The 20,120-nt window shown below is 38.8% G+C and overlaps 2 protein-coding genes across 2 annotated transcripts in view; one reads left to right on the forward strand and one right to left on the reverse strand.

Annotated features, from left to right (window-relative positions):
• LOC146568692 (proteasome activator complex subunit 4B-like) overlaps positions 1 to 8,677 on the forward strand; it is a 48,230-nt gene extending 39,553 nt beyond the window's left edge. The window contains exons 44-47 of the mRNA XM_085284903.1: positions 3,071 to 3,226; positions 4,157 to 4,295; positions 4,470 to 4,603; positions 7,415 to 8,677. Of these exons, the coding sequence (XP_085141029.1) occupies positions 3,071 to 3,226; positions 4,157 to 4,295; positions 4,470 to 4,603; positions 7,415 to 7,549 (564 nt within the window). The 3' untranslated portion in view covers positions 7,550 to 8,677. The remainder of the gene's footprint in view (positions 1 to 3,070; positions 3,227 to 4,156; positions 4,296 to 4,469; positions 4,604 to 7,414) is intronic.
• A 1,878-nt stretch (positions 8,678 to 10,555) lies between these two features.
• Positions 10,556 to 16,224, reverse strand: chac2 (ChaC, cation transport regulator homolog 2 (E. coli)). The gene is made up of 3 exons (XM_085284910.1): positions 15,878 to 16,224; positions 14,559 to 14,594; positions 10,556 to 12,430 (listed from the first exon to the last, which is right to left on the reverse strand). Exons 1-3 carry the CDS (start codon positions 16,010 to 16,012, stop codon positions 12,032 to 12,034), a joined length of 570 nt encoding a protein of 189 aa, XP_085141036.1. The 5' UTR covers positions 16,013 to 16,224; the 3' UTR covers positions 10,556 to 12,031.
• Positions 16,225 to 20,120: the final 3,896 nt, after the last annotated feature.

A 20,120-nucleotide genomic window follows, 5' to 3' on the forward strand; every position in this document is an offset into this window, starting at 1 on the left:
GACTAAAAACAACCTACGCTATTTTAATTAGCTTGCAGATTTTCTGCGGTGAGTTTTTATGTGAGTGGTACCCCTGTTGTGAAATAGCGGTTCTAAAACTACCTTCACATCAAAGGGATGAGGAAGCATTGCAACATTTTTTTAGTTTCACCTTCACCTAAACATAAATCTTTTATGTTCTGGGAAGTCCTGGGTGTAAACAGTTTTTTAAAGGAATAGTTTCATTTGGTGGGAAATCCTTACTTTATTGCTTTGTTTTATTTTTGATCGAACACCAAAAGGTTATCATGTGGATCTGGTGCTGTGCACAATTTTATTTATTTATTAACCTTTATTTAACCAGGAAGATCCCATTGAGATTGAAAACCTCTTTTTCGAGGGAGACCTGGCCAAGATAGGCAGCAGCAGATGTCTCACAGTTACAGAAATTACTCAAACACAGGCAGCAACAACACACATGCAACAATAAGTGAAAGAATACGAATAAAATAAAAAATAAAATTCAATAAAATTCAAATAAAAATAAAAAAGTCAGTTAAAATGACAATCAATCTAATTGAAACAGTTACATGTTATGGACTTGGCCTCAAGGATTCGTAGTTTAGAGTTAAAAGCACTTAATGAAATGAATTCAGTCATTTTCCATTCCTTCTGCAGTTTGTTCCAGGCCAAGGGTGCTAAATGGACAAAAGCTCTTTTACCAAGTTCAGTTCGGGCAAATGGAACAGAAAGCAATAAGTAACCATGCAGACGAAGAGAATACCGACCAGCATGTTTCATTACAAGCAGGGAACATATATAAGAAGGCAGCAACCCAAGTATTGCCTTAAATATAAAACTGTATAAATGAGAGTTCCTCCGACTTACCAAAGCAGGCCATCCTACCTGAGAGTATAACTCACAGTGGTGAGTCTGAAATTTACAGTTAGTGATGAACCTCAGAGAAGCATGATACACAGAATCAACCATTCGAAGACATTGAGCAGAAGCATTCATATATACAGTAGAATATCACCATAATCCAGCACAGGCAAGAATGTTGCAGCAACAAGCCGCTTCTTTGTATTAAAAGAGAAACACAACTTATTTTGAAAATAAAATCTCAGTTTTAACTTCAGGTTTTTCACAAGATTCTCTACATGTGGTTTGAAGGTAAGCGAGTCATCAATTAAGATTCCCAGATATTTATAGGTGTGAACCAACTCTATTTTATTACCTTCAAGAGTGGTTACTGATGGGATTGTTTGGGCTCGTCTCCTTGATTTAGAAAACAACATGAGCTTTGTTTTGTCTGCGTTGAGAAAAAGTTTAAGCTGAAGTAATGAATGCTGGACAGCAGAAAAGGCTTTCTGCAAGGAGTCAATGGCTTGGACAAGAGTTGAACCACAGCTGTAAATAACTGTATCATCAGCATAGAAGTGCAAGTTTGCATCTGGCACATGTAGACTAAGATTGTTTACGTAAATGATAAATAGAAGGGGACCTAATACTGTGGCACTCCGTTGTGCACTGTAACAAAGTCAGAACATAGACCGTCAGATTTAATGCACTGAGTCCTGTTACTGAGGTAGTTTGAGAACCATGCCACTGCTCTCCCAGAGAGTCCTGACTGGAAGAGTCTAAGTTTTAAAATACAGTAATCAACAGTGTCAAACAATGAAAAGTTGCAGATCAACAACTGTTTATGGTAATTTGTAGGCAGCAGAAATTTGATACAGACTTTCAGAATCGATTGTAGCAGGTTTTGTAACCTAACCCTAATACTGACTTTTCATGCAGTCATCATCAGGTCTGAGCTTTAATTTATTAAGGTTTATAAGCACATACACTACACTGAGAAAAGTACTGTTCTGCCTACAGTGCCATGAAAAAGGTTTATTTACCTTTAATAAATGAAATAATTTATTCGATATTAATGCCATTCACTCCTACATAGTTTACTGAAGCATGTCTTACCATCTTGGCTACCCCTCTGGAGTATTTATTTGTACATGCTGACAACTCACAAATCTGATTTGTAAAACAAAAAGCTCAGCACGGTAAACTAGCCCTGAGATGAGGCTTTAAACCTTTTTTCTTAGCTGCTTCATGTTTGGCTGCACATCCATCACTGATAAAAGCAGCTGAAATGAGCTTCCTTAAAGGGGAGGCTAGCCTTAGCCTTAGTGATAGGATGATGGCCTTGGTCATTTAGAAGGTACTTGGAGTAGAGCCACAACTCCTCCACATCGAAAGGAGTCAGTGTTCTGGATATGCCTCACCGACAGGAGGCAGAACAAGGATGCCTTGAGGACATTATGTCACTTTACTGGTTACTAGGAATTAATTGGTATCCCCCAGAAGAGCTGGATCAGGTGGCTACGGGGAGGGAGATGTGGCTGTCTCAGGTAACCTGAACCCAGATGGATGGACAGATGGATGAAAATTTTTCCTCATTAAGTTATATTTTAGTTTATGGATACAGATGGTCAAGAGTCATGATAAGAATGCCTGTTTACATATTTATTATGATAACCATTGATTTGGATGATAACGAGTAGATATTTGTGAAATCTTGTAAACCCCAGCTGAGAAGCATCAGGAAACAACATAAATATGATATATATTAGCCCGTTTGTTTGTTTATTAGGTCTTTGCTGGTATGGCCAGCACCAGATTCCAAAATGTCTTTCTTCTGTTGCAATCTGTGTTTTTATTTTGCATTAAAATGTAGACAGTGTAACCAAATGCACCAAAGTGGTGTAGAATGTGGTATAGAATATGGTAGGTGTATACGGTATACCCTTATTTATACACATTCTGTGTATATTTATACTTAGTGAAATAGATGTGCGATTATGAATATGTTGGCATACTTATATTGCGCAGGCACAGCCTCACAGAGTCATCCAGATGCTTCTTGAAAGATTTTAATTGCATGAAAAGAGAAAGTATTACATATAGATGTTGTGTACTCGAGTTTATATATCTTTTATGAGCAATATATCACCTTCAGGGCCTTTCGGGCATCAGTACAAACTCCAACTTGTCTCTCATTATCTCATCCCTTCTTTCTCTCCTCTCTCCTTAGATGGCAGGCAGCAGGTCATGGCATGCACGCTTCTCAGTGCTGACCTACCTCCAGATCATGGTTTTCTACAATTTGTTTACTCTGCTCAGTGTGCCCGCTGAGGTTCTCCGCATTCGAAAACTGGTGATGCAGCTGCTGCTAGATGAGCAGCTTGAGGTAACGTATTCACAAGCGCTGGTTTAACACAGCCCCTGGGATCTCTGTCAGGAGATAATAAAGGGCTGCTTTTCTAACCTAAACCTTAATCCATCTTTTCCATTCACAGTTATTGCTTAAAAATAACAGTCTGTCTCAGTGCTCACTGTAGTTACAGGGATGTTGATTGAGTACTGTGGCTGCCTGAAATCTCTTTGTCTGTGGCAGCTTGGACGATCTAAAAATAAGATTCAAGCTAAACTCAAAATAATTGTTTATTTGTCTTGACTTTAAATCCTCTAAATTACTTACTAATGTTTATTTATTGAATCGAATAAAAAAAAGCTTTACAACTGGTTCTCGGAGAACAGAAGTCTCTTGAAATATTGAGTAATGTCAGCTTTTGAGCAATCAATGTCCCACTTGTCTTGCTTTTAAACCCTTTAAACTGTCTACGTTTATTGATCTGGATGTACAGCACAGGTGAAAATCAATAACCCCTGCACTCCAATTGAATTGTCTAAATTACCAACACAGGTCCTTCTCTTAATATTTTGTTAACTGTGTGAGTGTAGAGTTGATTAATGCTTTGTCCTCGTATCACTGTCTGTTACAGTGCCTCAACCATCACTCAGAGCTTATTCATAATTTATGCAAAGTGATGCAGGAAGGCAGTGATGTTCTGCAACTGAATTTTACATCAGCTCAGCTCAGCATCTATCCCTCCTCCTCCTCCTCCCCTTCCTTTGCTTATATCTGTCCCGTGTACCTTGCTGTTCACCGATCTCCTTGGGCTCGCCTCCCTTAATAAATTGCACATGCATTCCTTGCCTCTAAAAATGCCTCGTGTTCTCCACAGCACTCTTTATTTGTCAGTTCTGATCTTCAAGGACCTGTTTTTTCCTCCCTCTTTCTCTCCTTCCTGTCCCGCCTTTCTCCTTCTCATTGTAGGTGAGGGACATGGCATGCACCACCCTCAGTGGTTTACTGCAGTGCCAGTTCTTCCCTCTGGACTCCAGTCTGCAGACACAGCTCCAGACACTGAGTCAGACTTCCCTCCCCAAGGCCCGAGGGGAGCTGGCCTCTACAGGTACACACACACACATTTCCGTGCACGTCACAATTGCACAGTGAGGCAATCACAATAATACTTGCCCTATTACCCTTTCTTATCCCAGGGGAAATGTGAACCTTGAGATTCGAAGAGCTATTTCAACTCTCCCTTTGTGTGTGTGTGTGTGTGTGTGTGTGTGTGTGTGTGTAGATTTAGTGCGGCGCCATGCTGGAGTGCTCGGCCTCAGTGCGTGCATCCTGTCGAGCCCCTATGATGTCCCAGACTGGATGCCTCAGATATTGATGGACCTGAGCAGCCATCTCAATGACCCACAGCCTATAGAGGTGCGCGCACGCATTAGCCCCACCACACACACTCATATATAAACATCTAGCTCAAAACAGTGTGAGCTGAAAGAATACAATTTCATTGTCCAATTGAGGAGAAAATTGTGTCTTTGGTCTTACTTCAGGCATGACGAATACATACAATGTAATCCGTAGAGCAGAGTTTGAATAATACATTATAGTGGTGTGGAGCCAATGATGACGATGGTTTAGTGCCTCTCCCATAGGAAAGTGAAAAAGATGAGAAAGAAAATCCAATAAAATACAGTTAAAATATTGTATTTGTAAAAATATTGATTAACATGTCTGTTACCGGAAAGATTAGTCAGAAAAAAATAGAATCTGGTAGAAATATTATATTTTGCCCATTATAGTAAAGGACACATATGTTGGTTACTGTAAATCATAGGCTGTATTTAAAAGGTGGAGATATCCATAATGATGATATCCGTATCCATGAGCTCCTGGTGTTCATATTTTCACGTGTCAAAGTAGGATCGTGGCCCCACATTTGGGGTTATTTGGAGTCAGAGATGTCAGTGTTTGGCAAGTCAACGGAGTGCTAACTTATCAGTCTATACTAGCAAACTTGGCTACCAACTTTCCGCACAGTGTCATCCTCACAGTCATGCTGCCAATTAGCACGATTGCTGCAGAATCACTAAACTACTGTGAACCACATCCATATACATAGGTAATCACAGATACAAGTAAAATACACGTAAAAAAAAAAAAAAAAGTCAGGAAGGTGTTCTTATCATCTCATCATCATCAGATTAATTACTGACTTTCCTTCTTTGGCCAAATAACTTTATACTTCATTCTTAGCTAACTAGAAACAACAGTTTCTAACAGTGTGCAATGAATAAATTATTTTTCCAAATTAGTTTTTAATTATTGTAAACAGTTTAGATCGTTGCTGCAAATATTTTCAGCTGCTAATCTGCATTTTACATTATGTGTCTCTAGATAGAGGATTTACCAGCCAAAACAGGAACTTTTGAATTTGCAGTTCATGTACTTAAACTTAAGTGTAGGCTTCATTGTAATAGATAGTGGCTGTAATCAAGGGTGGGTATGAGCGTTCACTGTTCAAAACAAATGAAGCAAGAAAAACAGTTGCTATCAACATTCGTTTTATTGCAGGACTTTACTACAGACTATAATGGAATTGTTCCACTACCGAGAAACAGCACAACACTTTGGGCTCATGTATATTAGTTTACATAAAAGTTTGGCCTTGAATCATGCATTACATCTTGTTTATCTAGAAGCCAAATATCTTTACATTCACACTTGAGAAATAACAATCCTATTTTCCCTGCTGTGGTTGCCAGATTAAAAATTATTCTGTTACCTTTTTATTATACATACCAGTGTATGGAAAAAGACAAACGCGGACAAACTCTCAGGCCTCTGGTACAGAGCAGTTAACAGTTATATAGACTGCATATACCACATAGAGCTATATACTGCATATTTTTTAATAAAAAATACTTGTTTGCATTGAAAAGGGGAAGATTATTAACTACTCATAAAGTAACTGTTTGTTAATACACTTGGATGTATGCTCTGTTGCATGTGTTGTGTGAAGGCACCATTTCTATATGATCCCAGGCATGTTTTTCTGCATTGTGTTCTATAAAAATCTAGGATGCTTTCACACTTGGTCCCTTTCAGCCCTCTTAACAACTCAGAGCTATTAGTCAGCATTTTTTGCGCATATGTAAACACTTCAACTGAACTCAGATGAAGGCATGAGAACACCAGGTATTTCTCTTTCTCCCACATGCACACAGCAGTGGAGGAAACATTGGCTCCCTTTAAGTCATTTTAGTCATACCAAACCTGTAAAAGCACTCTGCTGAAAATGCTGTTAAATTAAATATGATACAAACGCCTAACTAGTGGACTGTAGCTAATGATTATTATTCATGATGGATTGATCTGCGTCGTTGTTCTACTTTAGTCAATTTTTTTGTTTTATAGAAATTCTGAAAATAATAAGTACCATCAGACTGCCCTCGTTGGTCTTTTTTTAATTATGAAGACTGAGCTGTGTCCTTTTAAAAAGACTAATAAGTGATCGTGTCCCTAATTTCATGATACCTTCATTGGTCAACAAAAAGCAGATACCAGTTTATCTGTGATTGGTCGATATCAGCCAGCTGATGTATCACCAGGGCTTTAGCAATGAGGCAGATAATTGTATTTTTTCATGAATGGGATGTTGAGCTTTGTTAGCGTGTAGAGGACCAAATGTGCAGTGATGAATCATGCTCTAAAAATGATACTTAAGATGTATGTTTATTTTTATTCTCGGATGCTAAAAAAGTAGCTTTGCATAATTCATAGTTCAGATCATTACTTATTTACCAAATATTTACCATATATGTGGCCTTGTTGCCGCATCTCAGTTCATATTCTGTGTAAAACAAACTCTTTTAGGTCCCTTCCTCCCTCCTTTAAGCCATTTTTGTTCTGATTGGCTGCCCTTCACATGAAAACAGCAGTTTGAACAGGTCTCATGTGTTCACAGCCAAAGCGCCAGCCACTAGAGCTCTGTAGGATATCATACAGAGCTAAGATTGGAAAAAAATATTGCATCATAGAGATTTCAGTCTTCATACAGGTTTAATATGAGCATCCACCATGTTTTCGATGAAAGACAGCAGGAAAAAACCCAATAAAGTAAATACAGTAAAGCTGATAAACTCACTTGTGTTTTGTGGTGTTGTTTCTAAATGTGCACACTGCATTCACCTAGATTATGTTTATGTATGATGATTTTGATTTTCTTACCCAAAGATGACGGTGAAGAAGACCTTGTCAGAATTTCGGCGTACTCACCACGACAACTGGCAGGAGCATCGACAGTGCTTCACTGACGATCAGCTGCTCGTGCTCACAGACCTGCTGGTGTCACCCTGTTATTACGCCTAGACAGAAATTTCCTGCCTTCCCAGGTCTTCGTAAGCCATGTAGGACCACTACCAGAGAAATTAATTACACAACAGCTGGGAACTCCAGTCTTGTGCAGCCTGTAAAATAATATCTGATAATGCTAGCAGGGCGCTCTCCCGCTGGAACCTCACTTGCCACCGTTGGCCTTCACTAAACCCAGCAAGTAAGCAATCCTGGGCAAAATGGTTTCAAATTTTTAACTAGCATGGTATTTTTAGTCAAAGGTGGCCACTTTAGAGGGAAAGGTTTGGTTTATATTGAGAAAGTCTTTTTATTGCTAATCATCATTGTTCCGGTATGTACTTTTAAAAGAGTTCTAACTTGTGCACGTTATTAAATACAAGGAAGACATTCCTTCATGATAATGTTCATGTGTGAAATTATAAATATATATAAATGTATGCAATATAGGCAGCACGGTGGCACAGTGGTTAGCACTGTTGCCGCACAGCAAGAAGGTCCTGAGTTCAATTCTACCATCAGGCCGGGGTCTTTCTGTGTGGAGTTTGCATGTTCTCCCCGTGTTTGCGTGGGTTCTCTCCGGGTACTCCGGCTTCCTCCCACCGTCCAAAGACATGCAGCTTGTGGGGATAGGTTAATTGGATAATCCAAATTGCCACTAGGTGTGAATGTGAGTGTGAATGGTTGTCTGTCCTTGTGTGTTAGCCCTGCGACAGACTGGCGACCTGTCCAGGGTGTACCCTGCCTCTTGCCCTATGACAGCTGGGATAGGCTCCAGCGCCCCCCGCGACCCTGAAAAGGATAAGCGAATGGATGGATGTATGCAATATATTCAGAAAATATTTGTGAAATTGTAATCTAAAAATTATCGTTGTTGTATTTCTACAGCTATATTGTATCCAACACTTATAAAGCTATCTTAAAGCACTCATGATATATAATACCTCATATTGACATTAATTATATCATTTATATAAATAAAAAGAAGAAATAAAAATTGTATATATCATATTAGATCATAAAAATCTGTGACCTGCAGTAACAATGGTGTCATATTTCTATAGGCCACATTTTGTCATGTTCTGCATTAGTTCTGCACTGAGAATTTACCGTGTCCTGTGAAATAAATGCATTATTTGTAAAGTGTGGTGCTTCTTTTTGAGTGTTGCATGTTTGCAGGGTTGGCTGACTGTATAAAGCACCAGCTGTTTATCTCTGTACAGCCATGTCACATAGCAGTACACTTCATTCTGTGCAGAGCTCAAACATAAAAGCTTCTTCTTGCGAGGATAGTTTTGTGCCACTGCGCCCTGTTACTAGAGCCTGTGCACATTAGCACCAGCGTAGCTAGACCCCTTTTACTGCTGCAGCCTAGTAAAATCTCAGGTCTGAGTTTTAACAAGTTCCTGTATGTCGCACAGGAGTCATTTAGATTTAGATTAAGACATGAAAAGAGCAGGGTTTTTGTTTTTTTGTTTTTTTGAATGCACAATGTCAAAAAGCTTTTAGTGCTAAAACTTGAAATATATTCTACAGTTGAATGCTTGAAAAACTTAAGTGTCTAAACTTTGTGTTTTGACTTATTTTCATAGATTACATATTAATAATTATCCATCTGTTTTCTTAACTCCTCATCTATGTCAGGGTTGTGAGGGACTTGAGCCTATTCTAGCTTTAAATTGGGTGAGAAGGAGGGTAAACAGTGGACAGATCACCAGTCCATCAGGATATATTTACTCACTGGCTACTTCATTAGGTTCGCTTGTTCAATAGCTTATTAACATAAATATCTAATCAGCCAGTCACATGGCAGCAACTGAGTTTAGCATGCAGACATGGTCAAGAAGGACTGCTGAATTTCAAACTGAGAACCAGCAGGGGGGGAAAATGGTTATTTTAGTGACTCTGAACATAGTTGTATGTCTTAGTATTTCAGAAACTGCTGATCTACTGGGAATCCCTACACAGCCATCTGTAGGGTTTACAGAGACAGGTACAAAAACAAAATATCCAGTGAGCAGCAGATCTCTCAGTGAAAATGCTTTGTTGATGCTAGAGGTCAGAGGAGACAGCTTTGAGCTGGTAGGAAGACATAGTAACTCAAATAACAACTCAGTACAACCACAGTAAGGAGGAGAGCATCTCTGAACACACAACACGTCGGACCTTGAAGTCCATAGGTTACAGGACCAGAAGACCACACCAGGTGCCACTCCTGTCATCTAAGAAGAGGAAATTGAGGCCACAATTTGCATGGGCTCTCCAAAATTGGACAGCAGAAGTTTGGAAATATTGCCTGATCTGATGAGTCTTTTTCTGCTTTTTTGGATAGTAGGGTCTAATGTAAACTACATGAAAGCTTGGATCTATTCTGCCTTATATCAGGGGTTCAGGTGGTGGTGCAATGGTTTGAGGGATATTTTCATGGCACACTTTGGGCCCCTTCGTGCCAACTGAGCATTGTTTGAAACCTGCAGCCTACCTCAGTATTGCTTCTGATGATACTCATTTTTTTATGTCCACAGTACGCTAAAGACTGTAACATTATGACTGTAAAGTAAGCAAAGGTAGGTTGATGTAGCAGAAGAAATAGCCACTTGTGTCCCACTGAGTGTGTGTGTGTGTGTTAAAGATGGAATCACAGTTCGAGCTGTCACTCTTTTATTCTGCTTGTTGATGTTTTTCTGATGCAGTCGTGTTGAATTTGATGTGTTTACTGTGCTGAGACGGAGGCAGGCAGAATGAGAAGCAGCCGATGCCGGCTCCCCTGTGCTAGAACTACTAATCTTGACACAGAGTAAGTAAAGGTTAGACTAAACAATGTGTGTTTGCTTAAAGTGATTTTCATGACAACTACTTCATCATAGCAGGAAGAGAGATAGGCTGTATTTAGAAAAGCTGCATTACCAGATTGGACAATTTTTTTAGCTGTATTTATTACAGCGTTTCAACCGATTTGTCAAGTTTTAGATTTATTTTATTAAAGTTACTAAAAAAAAACAAGGAAAAATAACTGGGGCGTCATTATATTTTAATTGCAAAAAGGTTTTATTTTTTAATAAACGGTTCAGTAGAATACTTCAGGAACACATTAGACTAACCATAGCAAGACAGAAAAGAAAAGCCTACACTGACAATGAAAGGCTGTCATTTGTCACAGCAGTGCATTGAGCTGAACACTAACATTAACATGCTCACGGTGACAGTACTAACGGTGCTGATGTTTCTAAAGTTCTAAAGTGAAATGTTTACAGTGTTTACCATGCTAACAAAGGTTAATTAGCACTTAATTTGCAGCTGCATCTGTCATTGTTTTTGTGTCTGATTATGAAACCAACTTAGAGCTAGAGTGTGCAAAAAACATGTGCCAACCCTAATTTCTTTACATTTTACTTCCAAGGAGCCAGATTTTCTTCAAATTCTTTAAAGTGAGCTTGAGCAGTAGTTCTCTAAAAGCCTTGTTCTTTGGACATGGGCTGCTCTTTCACTCACTTTAAGTCCAGTCCTTGTACCTGACCATTTTTAGAGGAATAAAAGAGCACCAGCAAGGTGATTTCCAAAGCGCTATTAGCTGAAAACTTGGCATAGCTTGTCATGAATGTGCAGTGTGTCCTATCGTTTGAGGGAAACTGGACAACTTGAGGAGAAAAGACAAAATATCTACAGCAGATAAACAGTATCTGAAAGTCATGTCTTAAGATATAGGAAAAAAATCTGATATATTCTCATATCCATCATGCGGTAATAGCTTCATTTTAATGATCTCACACTGCTAGACTGGCCTCTAGCAGTGTGAGATCAGCTTGACACAGAATAAAACAAAAGGCAGCCAACATCCAGAGAAGAGCTTTAAATGTCCTTCAACAAGCTCAGAGAACTATTCCTGAAGAATGCTTAAAGAAATGACGAGCTTGCCTAAGAGTTCAGTCATGTTGAATATTGACTTTCAAGCTTTATAGAATTATACTCTGCTTTTACATCCCATAGTATATTTCCATATTTCAATAAATCGCTGTACCCATTTCCCCATTTTCTTAACAAAATATAAAGAAATGAGGGTTGGCTCAAGACTTTTAGCTCTATATTTAATAAACGTTAAACCAGACATGAAGCAGCTCAGGTTTGAGTGTTAAATGTTTAATAACTAATATGCAATAACATTAGCAATTCTTTCTCATCTTGGCTAGTCAACGCCAGATATTAAATACCTATATTTAAACCATATATATTGAAACTGTTCTGTAGGGATTTATATTGAAACTTAACTTGCGATCTGTACATTTTTGGTAATTTATGTTTTCTATACCAGTTTATGTGTTATTACTTTGAAGCAGCTTTCAGTGGATATTTATTTGCACTGAAATCCTGAACAAAATAACATTATTTAGTCAACTAATGAGGTCAACATGTCCCATCCTACATGTAACAAACATCTTTATTGGACAAGTTTACCTTAAACCCTGAGATCATGTGACGAACCCAGCCCAATATAGACATTTTTTAAAAATCAACTGCTGTTACTGAATTTTTCTGTCCGTTTTCTAGCCTCTCTCTTACTAAAGTTTCAAGAGAAAACAGATGTGTGTCTGAGTCCTCAGGCAGAAAAGTCCTCACGGCGTCAGCCAGCTGAAACAGGTACTCTGTATTTTTCCCGCTTGGACCGGTAGAGTTGATGATCTGAATGGCGATCTCCTCCAGGGGTGCGGGGCCGAGGTAGTTGGGATTGTCCTTGGAGCCGATGTAGATCAGCGTCTGGCTTGGCGAGCAAGTGAGTGATGGACGGGGGTGAAAGGTCACCGTGACGACCTGATAACCACCTTTTTCTCGGTAGTCGAGGTAGCGCTTCACTTCTTCCTCCCGGCCAGTCGGCAGTTTGTAGGCAACACCCCAAACACACCCCTGAGGAAAGCAAAATGGCTTAGAGGTCCATAACCTGATGACATTTTCTTAGGTACACCTGTTCAACTGCTTCTTCACACAAATCTAATTGGTGGCAGCATCTCAGTGCATTTAAGAATGTAGACATGGTAGACAAGAATACCTACTGAATTTCAAACTTACTGGTCTGAGTATTTCAGAAACTGCTGATCTACTGGGATTTTCTCACACAACGACCTCTAGGGTTTATAGACAATAGTTCAAAACAGAGAAAATATGTCAGTGTGGACCAAAATGTTAGAGGAATGTTTCCAGAGCCCTTTTGAATGTATGCCTTGAAGAATTAAGGCAGTGCAAAAAGGGTTCCAACCACTACCAATGCCCATGTCCTTAATAAAGTGTCCGGTAAATGTATTAGTATTTACATTTGATAAATGATGATATATAATCACCTTGTCTAAAGTCACAATAAAAGTCAAAATAAAAATAACTGACATAACCAATGTTATGTTCAAAAACACTAACCATACTCACACCCAGAAAATTATTATAATCAATTACTCTCTTGCTTCTACGCTGTGAGTATTTCTTATTGTATTTTATGTTTGCAAACATCCAAGGACTTTACCTTGGACTTCAAGAAACTATAATTGATAGTTTTCAGCATTTATTTCAAACTTATCACACTTATCAGTCAATTCTAAAAACGGATTCCTGCCATGCTTTACTACATCACAACTCATACTACAGTACTGTGCAAAATCCTCAAGCCACTCCTCATTTTTAGACATTTTGCTTTTAAGAAGTCAGACTTTCAAGTTCTTTTTTAAAGACATCTTGAGCAACAGTTCTTCAGGCTTTCTGAAGTCTTTCAAACTTTTTCCTTCTAGACATTGGCTGCTTTTTCACTCATTTTCATTCCAGTCGTTGATCATTTTCAGAGATTGTTGTTTTATTTTATTTGTTTGGTTGTCGCACCGAAACTGGATTGTTCAAATTGCCTTTAGTAAGTACAGACATGGTCAGGAGAGAGGTACAACATTGAGTATCTGTTGGCATCTGTGAAACACGGCTTAGTTGTGGTTTGGGGCTGCATTTCAGCCAGTGGTACTGGGTATCTTATCAAAATTATGTAATAATAAGCATTGAAAAGTACAGTCAGACTTTGATCCAACATAAAAACACTATCTGGGAAGCATTTGGCAACAGACTGCCACTGGAACACTATTAGACATGGATTGGCCTCCCCAGAGCCTAGACCTCAAGATTATTAAAGCAGAGTGGGATCACCTTGACAGAGAACAGAACAAAAGGCAGCCAACATCCAAAAAAAAAGACTTCTGAAACATCTTTAGACATCTGGAGAACTATTCCAGAAGTCTCTTTCCCATTTTCCTAGCAACATAAAAAAATGAGGGGTCACTCAAGACTTTTGTACAGTACTGTCTATAAGAGGTTTATAGACAGTCTTCTTTCCTGCGCCGTTTTCACTCCTGTCTGCCTTGTAAAAGCACGAAACTCTGCAAAACTGTTTATAATTAAAGTATAGCACTTTCTATGTATGTAAGTGAACACAAAAAGTTCTCTCTGAAGTGGAATCCAATTTGTGCAGCTTTGTACACTGATCGCCTTCACACTCCAACTCTTGTCTTAATTATAGCCAATAAAACAAGAATACATAACAAGGTAGGTGGATTATGACCTTCAGGTAGTAATAATCTCTCATTACTGTGTAAATAACATGTAATTTTGTTTGCTTCCTGCAATGCAAACATCAAAGTGATGACAATAAAGGCATACGTCTTGTACCTATTATGTAATGAAGTTACCAGTCAATGAAGGAAAGAACAAACAAATGGGGGCTATTTTGAGTATGTAGTCCATATTTATGGAAAAACATCAAGAATATGACCAATATAATTTCTTCTTTTCTATTATCGTTTCTTTCGTTTCCATTAATTTTTGATAATGAATGGTTCTGCTCATCTGTCAAGCTATTAATTGAATTTGTGGTTGGAATCACAAATTATTTCTTTCTGACATCATAAAGACTTTTTAATACTGACTGATTAATAAAGGAATACGTCATGGGCACACTACAAAGAAATTGTTATTGCACCCTGATGTTAAGAAAGGGGGTATAACTCACCTCAGGATTCTCCACAAGTGTCACAACCCGGCCAGGCTGCAAAGAACACACAAACACACATAATAAATGGCTTTGTCATTAAATTGCAAGTTGGTTAGCACACATATTGCAGGAAATGGGATCTTTCTGAAAGGTTACAGGCACGGTGGGGGAAATAATTATTTGATCCCCTGTTGAATTTGTAATGTTGCTCACTTACAGAGAAATTGGTTAAATTTTCATTAATTGGTTTTTATGGTAGTTTCATTTTAATGGAGAGAGACAGAATATCAACCAAAAGTCCAGGAAAAAAGCATATTACATAAACACTATAAATTGATTTGCATGTCACTGAGTTAAATAAGTATTTGATCTCCTATAATCTAGCCAGAATTCTGTGTTCATGTGGTACACAGATTACAATCAATCGATTACAGATGCGCTTGATTTCAAGTTATATTTGTAAAGCATGCTTGTCCATAAAATCGGGTTTTTCCATCCCAACCTCTCTACCTCCATAGGCAAGACCTAAGAGCTGGATAAGAATGTAAACCTCCACAAAGCTGTAATGGACTGCAAGTCAATCAACAGTAGGTTTGGTGAGAAGGTGACAACTTTTGGTGACATTATTTGGAAATGAAGGAAATAAAAAGATTATCAATCACCCTATAGAAAATCTGTGGGGGGAACTGAAGTTTCAAGTTGCCAAGTACTAAGGCATGTTTTGCTTGGCGATGAAATACTTCTTTCAATCAATGACATGCAAATGAATTTATAGCTTTTACTTCTGAATTTCTGGTTGATATTCTGCATCTCACCGTAAACAGTTCGAGACTGTTTATTCCATTGTGTGTGATCAAAATTACAAATTCAGCAGAAAAACAAACAATTATTTCCTCCACTGTATAATATCACCTGTACACTTTATAATGCAGTGGTTGCCAGACTGTGAGGTGGACACGTATTGATTGGCAGCGCTTGGCAGACCAGGAGAAAAAGAGTGGATAAAATTAGAATTACATTAGAAAATGAATACGTTTTCTAAAGCTGGGCAAACAAAGAAAAGTTGTGGTTTTAATCCGATATAAGATTACAGGAGTCTATAAATCGCCATATTAGGGGGAATATTGCTAACATGGATTTAAATATTAAAGCCCATTTATAAGGAATAAAGGTTAGGACATAAAGCCGTTAACTTTGTAATAATATAAGCCGAAGTGAAGTGTCTTCAGTAATGTCTGCCGTGCACTAAAACACACTGTAGCAACATTGCATCAGGTAGTACTTTTTTCATTCTGGCCGCTATGAATCAGTTCCCAAAGCCAGCAAGGTATACTCACCTTACCCGGTACACCTCGATGGTCGGTACTGCCTTGCCAAAACCGGCGACTGAAGCCTTTTATGTACCCAATTCTCTTTTCCTCGTAAGGAAAATCTACTTTCCATATCAGTGAGCCGTAACCGAACACCCACATGATGAGAGGTTAGGCTAACAGAAAAGGACGGGTGAGCTGGACGAAATAGTCACCTGTAATCGCGACGCCTACGACTTATAACAAGAGCTACAGCATTATAAAAGCTGACGTGTTCACCTGTATGAGTAAAGGTGATATCTAAAAACAGGAAAACGTGCTTGAAGCACCGGTTCCGTGTTCAGCGGACAAACTGTCAAGTAATACGGATTACGTAAGTTCCTTCACTTCCACTAAATACCTTTCAGTTTAAATGACAATTCTGGAGAATCTGCACATTTTTGACCAAGAAAGCTAAATTATGACTTTTCGGTTGTTGAATCAAATGATACCCATTCTTTTCGCACCGTGTTGTGCTTACAGCATATGCCGTATCACTTTCTTGCAAATGCTTTCGGGCCACCTGCTTTTAATTTGAAGGTGAAGCCACAATTCCGGATGTTTGTAGCTATTTCTGTGCTGGTTTTAGTTAGGCCAAACGGTACAGATAAGCAAGAAACGCTGTCATCGTGATGTATGTCTAAATAGCAAGAGATTATAATTTTGTAATAAGTAGTTTGAATATGTCCATGACTTCCTTGTTACCGTTCAGTACAGTGGGATAAATTTAGTTTAGGTTCACATCAATTTATTTCAACAAACTTTATTTTTTTAACTAAAAAATAAAACAAACAAGACAGAAATATTATTAGATTAGTCTACTATTGTATGATATTAATCGTGGACGTTAACGATTAATGGATGTGTTAATGTGACCTTTTCTTGTCAAAAAAAAGTCACAATTAACTCTTAATAACATACAAAACTTTTGTTTCCTTCTTTATTTTTATTTTTTCTTTTCAGCTCATTTCTTCTTTTGTGTGGCCTTTTTTCAAACATGAGCTGGGACAGATAACACAGGGCTTTCATCCTGACACCAGGGGGTGCTGAGTTTCTATTTCCCACAGTGTGTCATGGCACGCTTCTTTCATGTATGCCGTGAGAGCACTGATTCAGAACCAAATTAAGTGGACAGCAGCAATATGGTCTCTAATGTCATGCTCATTCCCCTGCCTCTGAGAACAGCTAGTCAGCAAATCTTTTATCTGAGACTCCAGTTTGGAGATGCAGCTCAATAGCTGAAATCCCCAGCTGTGGTAGCTGAGGAAATATCCACCATTTAGATACCCTTATTCAAGAAACCAAAGCCAAACTTGGGGTAGCTGAGCTGATCGCTGAGTGACAGAAGATCAGAAGTCAGCTCTAAACTGGAAAAAAAAAATGGAAACAGTAACTGTGTTGGTCATAAAACCTGTTGCCATCTACTCAAAAACATATTCTTTTTGCTTTTTAGCCCCCCGCATGTTATCTTTTACTTTTATAATTAAAGTATGTTGTTTTGTAAATGCACCATGTGAATTGAGGTATTTACACTCATCTGCGATTTAAGCACTCCTTGGAAGTACTGAATGGACTCCTCTTTGACTTCAAAAATGCCTCTAATTCTTTGTGGCACAGATTCAGCAAGGTGCTGGAAATATCTCTCAGTGAGTCCATAATGACATGATAGCTTCACACAGCTGCTGCAGATTTGTTAGCTCATATCCCTGACATGGTCAAGAAATCAGTTTGAGATGACTGGACTGGATTGTCACATGGTGTGTTATCAAGATGGAAGCGGCTATCGGACGATGGGTACATTGTGATTATAAAGAGATGGGTATAGTTAGCTACAATACTTAGGCAGGCTGTGGGGTTTAAACAATGCTTGATTGGTACTGAGGGGTCCAAATTTTGTCAAGAAAATATCCTCCACACCGTTACACCACCGGATTGATCTATGCTTTCATGTTACTTACAGAAAGTTCAGACCCTACTATCCAAATGTTGCAGAGAAATGGAGATTCATCACAACAGCAAACATATATTTGGGGCGATTGTGGCTCAAGAGTTGGGAGTTCGCCTTGTAATCGGAAGGTTGCCGGTTCGAGCCCCGGCTTGGACAGTCTTATGTCCTTGGGCAAGACACTTCACCCGTTTCCTACTGGTGGTGGTCAGAGGGCCCGGTGGCGCCAGTGTCCGGCAGCCTCGCCTCTGTCAGTGTGCCCCAGGGTGGCTGTGGCTACAATGTAGCTTGCCATCACCAGTGTGTGAATGGGTGGATGACTGGTTGCAAAAAGTGCTTTGGGGTCCTTAGGGACTAGTAAAGCGCTATACAAATACAGGCCATTTACCATATTTTCAGTGTTCTTTTATCCAGTTTTGGTGAGCACCCATGTGGTTTTCTGCTGTTGATGTAGTCCACTTGCTTCGAGGTTCAGAGGTGCTCTTCTGCTTTCCTCAGTTAAAACAAGTGGCTATTTAAGATATTTAAGATATTTAAGATTCTTCTTAGTTCTTAGTTCAAAGTAGTCTAGCTAATCTCCTCTAATATTTGACATCAACAAGGCGACTGTGAATCAATGCCACAAATAACTTGCAAACTGTATCTCTATGCTGTATCTATCTTTGACACTTTTATTAGTGTGGCGAGGTGTGGTTTGTGGCACAGCAGCAGGGGAGGGGTGGAGCAGTGGGTTCGGGGTTTGGTGTCAGCGGAAGACCAACACAGCTGATTTCCATCGTATAATCACGCCTTCCCTATTAGAGTTAGATGCCAGGACCTGACGGGAGAGCTGCGTGTGCTGCACTGGAGATAGACAGCTGTAAAGATGCCCAACCGAAGTCACTGGAAAAATTATAAATAAACATTCAATTACCTGCAAAGCTACGTGCCGTAGAAAATATTTACTTGTGTTAGTTCTCGTTGTTTGTTACCTTTGTATTCCAGTGACAAACAACATAGACATTTAGGCAAGTCTAAACAGTTTGTTCTGCATCGTGTTTGTGTTCTAAGAAAAGAAGCTCATTCTTTTTTCATAATGAAGAACATGTTTTATTTACTCGACTAAAGAAAACACATGCATTTCCTCTCTAGGTGAATTTGTTGTGTCCTGTTTGGTAGATGGTAAACAAAGATGTTGTAGCGAATGTGAAGATAACGCATGAGAAATGACTGGAAATAGTGTTTAGTGTAAACGTTCTGTTCCTCTATCTAATCAGTACCAATCTGAAACCCATTTTCCCCTTTAACACATTCTAGTACAGAGCATAAACATTACATATCTTATAAATTAAATCTACAGTAATCCACCCTTTATTCCAGATTTAATCAAAAGACTCATTATGTCAACAAGATAATCAAAGCAAATATGTCATCATTGCAGAACAATCATTCTGTGCTGGTATGTAGGTGGCTATGCATGCACAGCTTCACTCTGTGTTATTTCTTCTCCCAGTTTCTCCATACACGTTACATCAATTTGATTCTCTTAGGCTTTCTTCTTCTCTGACAAGCATTTCCTCTCAGTCTCCTTCTCCCCGTGCTCCTCCTCTCTTTGTGTTCCCTCTCCAAATGCAGAGCTGCTCCTAAACCTTCCTGTTCTCCTCCTGCAGAGTATTCTGTTTATTCGACAGGGAGGTGGCCAAGATAGTTCTTTGCTCGATCATTTCCCTCTGAATTTTGTTCATTTTTGCAAGCCCACTTTCACGTTGGAAGACTGCATTTGAATCAGAATTGTGTTATTTGATCGGTTTTTTGCTCTCAAAATTGTGCTCGCTCGCAAAAATTCAACCTGCCTGGGTCAGTTTCCTTGACATGATGAACCCTACTGAAAAACATGTAGCAAACACACCAAGGGGTAAATCAGATAATGCCACATCAGGTTGAATCTATGTGGATGGATCAGACTGTATCATGCTTGACAACTGACAGAGAGCACTGGTTTCCTTTAACCTCATAACCACCAGTTTTTCCCTGACCTCACATTTGATGTTGTAGTCGTGTAAAAGAGGTTCAATACACTGTGAATCCTAATTTACTGATGTTATCCTTTCCTTGGAAATATCAGAACAAAGAGCTTTTCTTTGCTGTAGGTTATGAACTGATGATGTAGTTTGACATTTAATTCGAAGGACTTGTTGACTAGAAAGCTTGCGTTAGAAATCATAAAAGCATGGCAGTTGAAATTTTGGGGCATTTGTATTCATTTCTCATGGTGAATTGGGGACTGAAATTTAGAATATTGTATAT

Source organism: Mchenga conophoros, linkage group LG8 (genome assembly GCF_057382185.1).
Source record: "Mchenga conophoros isolate Kocher_MC1m ecotype Shallow Benthic linkage group LG8, M_conophoros_male_GT1.1, whole genome shotgun sequence".
Classification (NCBI taxonomy): Eukaryota; Metazoa; Chordata; class Actinopteri; order Cichliformes; family Cichlidae; genus Mchenga; species Mchenga conophoros.